Below are 12349 nucleotides of genomic sequence, written 5' to 3' on the forward strand. Positions count from 1 at the left end.
TTATTTTCCCATCGAAGCTCAAAATTCAACTATTCATTATTATGCATATAAAATTGTATTTTTCATATTTCATTTCTTTTTCAAAATTGTTCATAAAGTTTTCCTGAACATAATTTATTTCCAAACTTGTTTAGTCGATCTTTTAACATTCCTTTTGATGCTAATATGAAAGATAAAAATATAGGGTTGGTTTTAAAAGGTCTTGATGTAAATTCAGGGTGAAATTGAACACCTACATAGAAATCTAAATGTTTAATTTCACATACTTCCATTCTAACACTATCAGCATCTTTTGCTACAAAACTTAATCCCACTGCTTCTAGTAATGGGACATATTTAGGATTAATTTCAAATCTATGTCGATGTCTTTCATAAATATATGTTGCTTCATCATAAGATTTATATATTAATGAATCTTTATCAATAATTTGTGATTTTTTTACACCGAGTCGCATAGTACCACCTTTTTTATCATCCCCTTTAAATCCATCCATAGAAATTATAACATTATTATTATCAATTTCTTCTATACTTTTATAATAGTCTGTTATACCCATTAACTTAATCTTTTCTTGTAATTTATCTTCTGCTAATTTATTAGGGATATTATCTATATATTTTTGAACTGGCATTCCATTGTAATAGCAACTTATGTTTTTTCCATCATTTGATTCATGATTTATATTGCTCTTATTAATAGTAGAAGTACTTTTATTATCAGCTTGACTATGTTCACTACATAATATATGAGCATTAGTTTTTTGATCAGCCTGATCATTGATATTATCGTTGTGATCTTTCTTGGTAAAATTTTGTTCAACATTATTTTCACTTTTATATTCCTGTTCATTACCTGAAGTATATTGTATTTCGTCCATATCTTCAAACTCTTCTGAACTTGCAAATTGATTCAAAAACTGTCTAGTTATATCTATTACTGATGTTTGCATACCTAAACATATGCCTAAATATGGTACATTATTTAATCTACAATATTGTGAAGAAAGATATTTGCCTTCTATTCCTCGTGTACCAAATCCACCTGGTACTAATACACCATCAACGGATTTTAATGTATTCCATGCATTATCATATTTAATTTTCCATTTTTTATCATAATCTTCATCAGATGTAGTTTCATCTATAAATGTTTGTTTTGAATTTGCATCATTATTATTGTCTAAACACATATCATATTGATATTTATTCATTTTTTTTTTTAATTCTGGTGATTTTTTTTTCTTTTTGTTTTTTAATGACAAATGACTACTATTAATATATTTAATAACTAATTTAAAACCACATTCTATACATGCATGTACTAATGCTGAAATTATAGAAAGATATGTATCATTCGATGCTGTATATTTTCCTACAATTCCAATATTTACAATTTCATTAGATGATTCATATCTATCTGATAATTGTTTCCATGTATTAAATGAATATGGAGCAATATAGAATTTATTTTTTAAAACAATATTTTCTAGATTTAATTTTTTTAAAACATTTATACAAAAATTTTGTTGGTCTAATATTAAAGGTACTTTATATATATTAGATGTATCATGTAATGATATAACATGCTCCTTTTTTACTTGTGAAAATAAAGAAATTTTTTTTTTAGCTTCCTCATTTAATGGCTGTTCGCATCTGCAAAATATGAAATCTGGTTTTAACCCTGCTTCTCTTAAAATTTTAACACTATGTTGTGTTGGTTTTGTTTTTTGTTCTTTAAGATTACCCGTTATAGGTACATGCGATAAGTGACATAAGCATACATCATCACTTCTTAAATTATTTATTAATTGTTGTAATGCTTCTAAATATACAGCTGATTCAATATCACCTACTGTTCCTCCCACTTCTATTAAACATATACAAGGTATTTGATCAATATCTGTTATATTATATTCTTTTATCATTTTTTTAATATTTTCATCAATTACATCTTTTATCCATTGTTGTATTGCATCAGTTACATGTGGTACTACTTGAACTGTCTTGCCTAAATATTCTCCTTTTCTCTCTTTTTTTATTACTTGTTCATATATTTTTCCTGATGTTATATTATTTTTATAAGTCAATTTTATATTTAAAAATCTTTCATAATTTCCTAAATCTAAATCAGCTTCTCCACCATCTTCTAATACATATACTTCTCCATGCTCATATGGAGACATTGTTCCAGCGTCTACATTTAAATATGGATCTATTTTAATTGTCGTTAACAATGTATTCTTTGTCAGTAGCAGTACTCCCAAACTACTCATAGCTGTTCCTTTTCCTAGCCCACTCATATTTCCTCCAGTCACGATGATATATTTGGTTATGGGATTTTTGGTCTCCATAGTATTCACTTTATTGAAAATTTATATAAGATGAATGACACTGAGATATATATATGTAGGAAGTTATGAACACACTTATATAAGCACAGCGATAATGGTGTGGGTGCATGTGCTTGATAAGCAAATGATAGCTAGAAAGCTATGATACTAATACAATTGAAAATATTCAAAATGAGGCACTTGCCTTGATAGGTATCTTCTTTATCAAATAAATCTTCAAAAATGTATATATTAATAAGGTATGATATATGTATGTATTTAAAAATTCGATATTCAGTTATAAATAAAGATGTGTATAACTCTATTTCAATAGACGAATAGAGATATTAATTCAAAGATAATAAAAAAGTAAATTAAAGTCAGTAACACTAATTATTTGGAATAATAATAAGAGCATGACGTGTGAATTTATCGAATAAGCATTTAGATTAAAAGTTACTAAAAAAAATTTGCAAATGTTATGTTAAAAATTTGCAGAATGCTACATTTAGGATACCCATAAACATATACGGGTATTCGTTCATGATGCATATATCGAGAAACACGATATTGCGCCTAAGCATAAAACATATATAATTATGCTAATTTAGTTTCTTACTTGTCTTCATAAAAAATATTAAATATATATATTACAGCTTTATTATATATATTTGTTTTATTTTACATTCTTGAAAAATTTTGAAAAAAGTAAAATATATACACGCACACTTTTTAGTGATAAAAACAAACTCTCATATTGGATACTGCATTTTTTTTTTCTTAAAAATCTTCAATCTTCTATCTTAAATTTAAATATAAACGTTGTTTGTTTTATTCGCGAATTTGCCTGATTTGTTCTTTTTTTTTTTATTTTAAAATGATTCTATTATAGTTATATTTAAACTTATAAAGCATAAGTATATTTACTTTGCAAAATGTTGTTTAAAAAATATATATTAATTTATGCTTAATTGAGCGTGTGTCTTTTTTATAAACACGTAAATATTTGCATATATTAGTTATAATAATAGTAGTTATATATGTATAAATTTAAGACAAATCATATATCATATGGTAATTGGCATCGGCACAATTCTAATTCAGAATAACAAACGATTTATACATAAACACGCATATAGCATATGTACACACATATATATTATATATATATATTTGAGTTACGAAATGGTGAGAATTAAATTAATTAATTAAAATATTAATATAGTATAACTGGCATATAATTAACAAAATTGCGATAAATGAAGCTATAAAAAAGTAAAACGAAAATTAATTAAATGCAGCAATATGGTATATTAAAAAAATAAAATATTTTGTATTTGCATAGTTGTATAATATCCTGCAAAGGAATTAAACACCAATAATTGAAACTTATTGAGTATGTATATAGAATGCTTTAATTAAAAAAAGTTATATTAGCACTACATTAAATATGTTCCATGTAATAATGAATATATGATATAATTTAATTATTTTATCAATTATATTTTTAAAAATATTGTAAGTTTTTCTATATTATTTTATATTTTTTTTTAATTTTTTTGCGAATTAAAATGAAAACGTTATGTTTCATTTCAGTATGCAAATTAATTATATGATTTCGATGTCGTTTTAATTCACAAATTAAAAATGTATTCATAAATAGGATAAATAAATAATAAATATTTATATATATTGTTGAAATATTAAATAATGTTTTTTTAGGTTTGCTGCATTACTAAATTATATAAAAAGTCTTAAAATGCAAGTACGAAAATATTACTTATTTTTATTATCCATATAAAATATAAAAGGTGAATATTCATATTGTTCTATTTATTGTTTTTTTTATATGCAAATGTTGAATAAAAATTGCTAAAAATGCTAATTATATATAACGAAGGGCGTTAAAAATTATATGGATGCGAACAATTAATAATTTCGTAAATAAAACAAACACAAAAATATAAATTACGTGTATATTTATTATCATAACGCTATGCCATTTTATATATGGGAATTTTCGAATATTATTTGTAATTGTGCTTATATAGCTTTGTATTGTATAATTTTTATAAGTGTATATATTCTGTCATATATTATGTATTTTTATTGAGTTGCCTATGAGAACTTTCTACTATGCTGTTTTTTTTCCACATAATTTACTAATTAATAGTTTCAAAAAAATTATTTTTTTGTAAGAAGATTGTTATAATCCATTGTTTTATTTTTTATTCAAGTATAATGAAGAAACATATGTAGTAAAAAATATTTTAATTATTTATATTTGTGATGGTTATAGGGTATATATTTACAATATATATATCATTTTTTATGTTGTATATAATAATGCAATTATTGTAAAATAAATTTAAATGTAAAGGTGAAAAAATATAACAAATTAAAATGAAAAAATTGTTATCATATAATTATATTTTATTTTTATATGATTGCTTACCCCACAAAATCTTTGAATTAAATTAATTCTTTATCTTTTTTATGGAGAAGAATATTAATAATTTTATTGAAAATGAATGTAAGAACATTTTTATAAATCTATTGTGTTGTGAATGCATATATAGGTTAACTAATTTTTTGAATTTATTTTAAAAAATAAATAAGATGGTGATCTAATTCATGAAACTTTTCATGTATAACAAGATGACAACATTCTGGTATAATTATCATTTTCACATTTTTTGAATATTCCTTTTTTTGTTCTAAAAATTTCTGGGTATATATATAGGGTGTTAAGGCATCGTTTTTTCTGCAAATTCATATGTATATGCACGTATAAATGTATAAAACATATTTTATCATACTATTAACAAATTGTATATACATTTGTAAAAAGGTATAGTACAAAATGTAAATAAAAATAATTAAATCCTATAAATAACTGAGCACAAAATAATATATTTCTCCACAAAAGTATATAAAATTAGTGTATTGGTGGTACTGTTTATCAAGTTAATATATAATATTAAAAACTTTTGGAAATATATAAAAATATATGCATGCGGTTTTACCCATATATGAAAAGGATATCCGCATTTGTTTTGAACAACGAAAAATAATACTTTTTAGAATTTTGTAATTTAATTCCTATCAACACCTTTAAAAACGTCTCCATGAATTTTTCGTGCTGTATTAAAAAAAATAAAAAATACACACATATATATAAATGATATAAGTGGTAATGTAATAAAAATTAATTCGCCCCAAAAAATAATATTATAAACTGTGTTACATTCTGTTTAAGAATTTCATATCGTTTTGTGGCTTCTTCTAAATTGTTCTCGAAATTGTAATATTCTTTCTAGCATATATATTTTAAATTAATGAATTAAAAAGTTATATGTATAATTAGGTAATAAACAATAACAATAATGAAAATTTTTCAATATATTAGAAAAAAGTAATTTTTTATAACTTTAACTGTGTCCTCAGAAATGACCGAACGACTATACCGTTTTGCTAATCTTAGACAAAGACGTATATTATATTTTAATAAAAAACTACAAATAAAAAAAATAAATATATGTAGTGATTTTTGGATTCGCTCATCATTTTTTAATTGCATGTTTAAAGAACATAAATACAAAGAGCACATAAAAATATAATTATTATTACACCAAGAATCGATATCTCGGTTTAGCCATTCCAGCAGCACTAATAAGGCAATACTTGTCTATGCATATTTTATTATCCTTAGATAAATGCGCTAATGAAAATTGAAATGAAATTAAAAAAATAATAATATTGGATGCATTCATATATGCATAGACAATATATAGTTCCCTTTTATGTTTTAAAAATATTTACTAGCTATAATACATCCCATAGAAAAGGCAATAACTGTAAATTTTTCGTTTAAAAGGCCTTTTATTTTTAAAACATCATAAATTTGTTCCGTGTATAGCTTTTCAGTGTATTTGCTTGGGTTTCCAAACAAGGTACTATTTCCATGTCCGTAAAAATCTATATAAGAAGTTAAGGAGAAAAAGTCGAAAAAGTGTATGAATATATGAATATAATACATATATATGTTTTTTTTTTCATGTATGTCTGCTCAAAACGTTTATAATATTTAACCTATGGATATAAATTGATAGCCAAGATTAATTAATGTTTTGAACATATTTTCAAATTGATGAGTTCCTCCATTTAATCCATGTAAAAGGAGTACAATAGCTTTTTGATTATTAGGTTGGTTATTATTCACATTTAATGCAGTTTCATTACTTGGTGTTTTATCTTTTTGAACTAAATTGTTAGAATAAACTGCATATGTAATTCCCTTTGAACATGTAACATATTCATGTAATATTCTATTTGAGGAAAGCATTGCATTATTTTATTATTATTATTTTTTAATATAAAAATTTTAATATATTTATCGTCTTATAGTCATATATGTGAATAAAGTCATTGATTGATACACACGCACACTAAATCGTATATATATTGATAATTTTATTTCGTGATATATATGTATTGTCAAAAAATTATTAGTTGTTTAGATCTTTATTTAATAAAATATATGTTTTGATTCTTTTATTATAATTTTAAAGAAAACACATATTTTGTTCATTTTGTAGTGGATAATATTATTACATATATTATGCTGTATATACACACTTATTTTATAAACGTTGGAAAATTGAAGGAATTATTTTATTTTGTGTTTTTCGTATAATAAGAAAATGTTTTTTCGATATTTTTAAGCACTTTATGATGAATTATAAAATATAGATATATTACAATATTCAATTTATTATTTTCAATATATTAAACGTATATGAAATAATATTAAAATAAGCGATAAAGGAGATCATAATACAATTCCCTTATGTGTTTAATGAATAAAGCATGTATAATCCTTCAAATAATTTAAACAATATATTATGTTTTAGCAATTGCAATATTTTTTTTAAAGAAATATATAGGATGTAAAAAATTAGCACAATATATATATCATTTGATGAAATAAATTATTAAGCAAATAACAAAAAGGGTATTATTAATTTTTTTAGACCATTCCGTTTTTTAACGTCTCTCATTTGTCTATTTTTTTATAAGTTAATTTTCATACTTTTTAGTTGTCCATTTTTTAATATTTCTTCTGGAAAACAATTGGTTATTTTACAAAAAAAAACATAGCATATAATTTTAGTGTGTATTTTTTTACTAGGGATATATAATATAGTAGTAAACCAAAAACTGTTTTTTAAATATTAAAATTACCAAAATATATATATTTATGATTTTTACATATTTTTTATGAGCATAAATAAGTATTATTTAACCCTGGAAGTTCTTATTACATATTTTTATTTTAAAAAGATAAATTATATATTAAAAAAAATATAATATAATAATAATCAATAAAACATTCCTACATTATTGTATTCCTTTACATTTCAATGTTATTTCATTGACAAAAATATTACATTATTTGGTATAAAACTACTATTTAAAAATATGTATTGTGGAAAATTATAATACATGTAAAAAATGATACTAAAATAAAAATTCCCGGTTTTGCAAAATAAGTAGTATAAACATCGTGAACTATAGAAAAAATACAAATATAAAAAAAAAAGTTAACATATTCGTTCTAGAAGGGAAAAAAGGTGCCTCAATGATAAATCATATTATACACTAGGTGGAATTAATCGGCCTCTATAAATTACATATATACTGTAATAAAATAAAAATAAGTGAATAAATAACAAAGGAAAAAAAAAAAAAATTATACAATGTTCAAATAATATAAAAACAATCTTTAATCTATTTATTACATATTAAAAGATAAGAAATTAATTATACATGTATTAAATGAAAACAATAAGTAGAAAAATGAACAGTAATTAACAGTAAAAATTTTAAGAAGAAAATATATTATATTTATAAGATATGTAAAAAAGAAGGAATAAAAAGGAAACCAAATTATTTATATAAAAAAGTGAGTAATTATGTTATGTGATAAAGAATAAGAAATTACTCAAAAAAAATTGTTAAATATCATATTAATGCATTATATAATATATATTACCATGACAATTTATGAATATATATACATATATATTTAAAGCCAAGACGAAATTATTCCTTTTACATCCATACATTGGCTGAGGGAATAAAGAGAATAAGCTACCTTTACAAAGGGGAATTATATATATATATATATATACATACATACTTTTTTAAGTATAAACTTTTAATATATTTTTTATCTTTTAAGCGAATAATGAAAATGGGGGGAGGAAATAAGATTGGATTTTACAAAGGAAATGACATTGCGACATTGGAGAAACAATATGAACATTCCTTGGAACATAATACACAGGAATTAATAATTTATTTCGGGATGAAATTAAAAAAAGAAAAGAAAAGAATGGATGAACTGTTTAAATGGACATTATATGAAAACATTTTAAAGGCAGCAATGGAATTAAATTTATGCGAATATATAGATACTTATTATAATAAACTAAAGGATAAGTTTAGTATACTAAATGGTAAAAAATTAAATATACTTAAAGGAATGGTTTATGAAGTAAAAGATAAAAAAAAAGAAGCCCTAGACATATATAAACAATATTTAAACAAATACCCATGTGATGTTACAATAAGAGCAAGAATAATAAGTCTAAAAAAATCCGAAGAAAAAGATACAAATAAAATTATACAATTATTAAATGACAATTTAAAAGAATTTCCAGTGGATATAGAATCGTGGCATGAATTAGGGGAAATTTATTTATCTGAATGTTTATATAACTATTCCATATATTGCTTTGAAGAAATATTATTACATAAGCCCACCAATTTATATTATATATTAACATGTGCTGAAATACATTATTCAATTAACCAGTTTGAGATGAGTAGTAAATATTTTTGTTTAGCAATTAAATTACAAAGCAATAATTTACGAGGTTTATGGGGTATAGTTATGGTTAACGTAGCTCGTTATACACAAAGGGGACCCAAAATAGTAAATGATAATGTTGATATAATATTAACACGTCGATGTTTAGATAGATTGGATAATTTATACAATAAAATGAAAGTAAATTTTATTTATAAAAATACAATTCTAAATTATTTGAATGAGTTAAAAGATATTTTTAAATAATTCAAAAATTTCCTAAAAGAGTTATAATTTTTTTTAAGTCACAAATTATTCATTTTTACTGAATATATTACTAATGCTAGAAAACGCATTTATGTTCTATATATTTGCACCTAGCTTTATATTATCCTTAATTTTTTTATATTGTTCAATTTTTAGTTTTTAATTGATGCAACTCTTTTCAAACTATTTGTATATTTACATTCTTATTTTTATAAGCATACATATGTATGTATTTATTAGTCTATAAATTCTTATTTTTAACTCTAAAGCTAATAGCTGTTTATGAATTTATTAATATTTTGGATTAACATTTAAGCACACGTAAATGGGTCATGAGACCAATAAATTTCCCCTTTTATTATTTCCGTTATTCACCATTTACTTATTTTTATGTACCCCAATACACATTTACTGTACCTATATCTTATATATTTGCATGTAGATATACCTCATACATATTCATGTGTATAAACAGAATAACTCTCTAATTTATATATTAGAAAAAATAAAATAATGTGATCGTTATTTCCAAATCATGTAATGAAAAATGTATATAATATGCAATATTTAAATATATAAGTAACTCACCCTTTTGTTAAGTTACGGAAAAAGTAGTTTTATGTCTAAAATGGCTTATTGTTTCAAATGTTATATGTATAATTTTTTATTTTAATATATATGTTAATAAATTTCAAACATTGAATATTTAAATATTACTTTTTAGTTTTAAATGATTATAAAAAAAAATATAAGAAAAAAAATGATATAAATAATTTTAAGTTTACTTAAAAATCAAAACATAAATAAAATGGATATAACATAAAGGTAAGATGAAAAAAATAAACTATAACAAAAATATAAAGTGTATGAATGTAAAAAATATCCATACATAAAAATTTTATTAACAAGTTATTTTAATAAAAAGAAAATAAAGATATAATGAATAAAATAGCAAAAATGTAAAACTATAGAAAAAAAAAAATAACAAAAAATAATTTCTATAGTACATATCTCTGACAGTATTGTTATTATTATATTAGTTTATACAACTTTTGGCTATCTAAGCATTATATTAGTTCAAATAATTTACATTTACTTATTTAAAAAAAAAACATTAAAAAAATAAATAAATCTAATAATGTATAAAATTACTCATTTACACAGTTCTAGCAATTCACTCTTTATTATCACGAGATTGTATTTTTTTCCATATAATAGAACTTTCTGGTAGATAATTGTTTTTGTCAGTTTTATTATTTGTTTTACTATCAATCATATTTTTTAAATGATTATAAAGATGCATAATGTCTCTGTGATCAAGTTTTTGTATTGAATCAATAAGTTTATCATATGAATAATGGAATTTATCTTTCACTTTAACAAATGTTTTCATATATATATACGTAAACATGCCCATAAAAACTTGGCAATCAACCCTGTCTGTAAAACCTCCATGTCCTGGAATGACATCTCCAAAATCTTTAATTTTTAATGCTCGTTTAAAACCAGATGCAAAAAATCCACCAAATGGTGCTAGAAATGCCGCAAATAAACTTAATATTAACCCATGTATAACCATTTCGGTATAATAGATTTTACTAAGGGGTAAATATGCGGTTAATTCATCTGATAAATAATAAATTTTTTTCTCAAAAATTGAATTTGAATTACAATCAGATTTAATTAAAGAATAAAATGGTATAAAAGAAATTAAATTTTGAGAACAAATAAAAAATTTATAATTTTGTAACAAATATGTCATGCCCACCCCCCATAAAATTGTTATAACAGATGATCCTACAAAACCTTCAACAGTTTTCTTAGGTGAAAGTCTTATTAATCTTGTTTTTCCAAATAATATACCAAATAGATAAGCAAATGAATCATTTATAATAACTGAGGTAACAGGTATGAAAAACCAAATTAATCCTGAATAAATATTTGCAATGTGCATTAGTGATTGTGCAACTACAAATAAGGATGTTACAAATATCATGCCTATTTGTGAAAATTGATATTTTAATGAAAATTTCCTTAAAGATAAAACAAACCAAACAAAGCCAATAAAGGCTAATATAAACATATTGATTGGATGATATTTTAATAAATATTTATATAATGGAAACTGATGTTTTAATTTTGGTATTATCCAGGGTATTCCGAATGTTAATATTGTTAAAAAAAACCAATACCATCTTATGAAAAATAATTGGGGTAATTTTTTATCTTTGTTTTCTATACTTTTTGAATATATTATTTCTTTGTATACTAAAGTGATTGCTATTAAAACAAGAAGTGATATATATAAATGTCCCAATGCTAATATAAAAATAGAAAAAAAAGATAATACTAAAGACCAATAGGATCTTGTACGAAATGTTTTAAGTTTAGATTCTGGTTCTTCACCATTATCTTCATTATTATTCAATAACTTATGTTTACTTCCATGTTGTGTTGCAATTTGCCCTTTTAACTTGCCATTTCCATATATTTTTTCACTTTTTATTTCTTTTATATATTTAATATATTTATTTTCTTTCCGCCTTTTACATTCATTTTTCTGATCATTCTTTTGTTCGAGTTTGGTATTATTGTTGTTACCATTTACATTTGTTGTATCCCCATTAGTTTCGTCGTTAGCGTCCTTTTCATTATTATTAAGTTTATCATCGATGATTATGTTTTTTTTTAAGTCTTCGATCCTTTCACCTTCAATATTTTTATTTTTTAATTCACTTTTTCCTTTAATGCCATTTTTTCCGCCATCTTGTTTATTTAATTCGATCATATTCTGTTTTTTATTATTTTCTTTATTATTGTTTGATGAAACATTGGGGCAACTATTCTTCTTTTTATCACTTACATTACGCTCTCCCAT

At 22.6% G+C, this 12349-nt stretch overlaps 4 protein-coding genes across 4 annotated transcripts; 1 reads left to right on the top strand and 3 right to left on the bottom strand.

Moving 5' to 3' along the window:
* Window positions 1-80: 80 nt before the first annotated feature.
* On the bottom strand, window positions 81-2351 carry PY17X_1034700 (CTP synthase, putative; the record flags this gene model as incomplete). The annotated part of the gene is made up of 1 exon (XM_720696.1): window positions 81-2351. The coding sequence occupies one exon, from the start codon at window positions 2349-2351 to the stop codon at window positions 81-83; it is 2271 nt and encodes a 756-aa protein (XP_725789.1).
* Window positions 2352-4928: 2577 nt separating this feature from the next.
* PY17X_1034800 (alpha/beta hydrolase, putative) lies at window positions 4929-6675 on the bottom strand (the record flags this gene model as incomplete). Its single annotated transcript, XM_022956333.1, has 7 exons — window positions 4929-5094; window positions 5357-5472; window positions 5578-5646; window positions 5761-5845; window positions 5961-6051; window positions 6153-6308; window positions 6423-6675. 7 exons carry the CDS (start codon window positions 6673-6675, stop codon window positions 4929-4931), a joined length of 936 nt encoding a protein of 311 aa, XP_022813387.1.
* Window positions 6676-8580: 1905 nt separating this feature from the next.
* PY17X_1034900 (ER membrane protein complex subunit 2, putative) lies at window positions 8581-9471 on the top strand (the record flags this gene model as incomplete). Its single annotated transcript, XM_724530.2, has 1 exon — window positions 8581-9471. One exon carries the CDS (start codon window positions 8581-8583, stop codon window positions 9469-9471), a length of 891 nt encoding a protein of 296 aa, XP_729623.2.
* Window positions 9472-10645: 1174 nt separating this feature from the next.
* On the bottom strand, window positions 10646-12349 carry PY17X_1035000 (cytidine diphosphate-diacylglycerol synthase, putative; the record flags this gene model as incomplete). Its single annotated transcript, XM_724529.1, has 1 exon — window positions 10646-12349. The coding sequence occupies one exon, from the start codon at window positions 12347-12349 to the stop codon at window positions 10646-10648; it is 1704 nt and encodes a 567-aa protein (XP_729622.1).

Source organism: Plasmodium yoelii, assembly GCF_900002385.2.
Source record: "Plasmodium yoelii strain 17X genome assembly, chromosome: 10".
Classification (NCBI taxonomy): Eukaryota; Apicomplexa; class Aconoidasida; order Haemosporida; family Plasmodiidae; genus Plasmodium; species Plasmodium yoelii.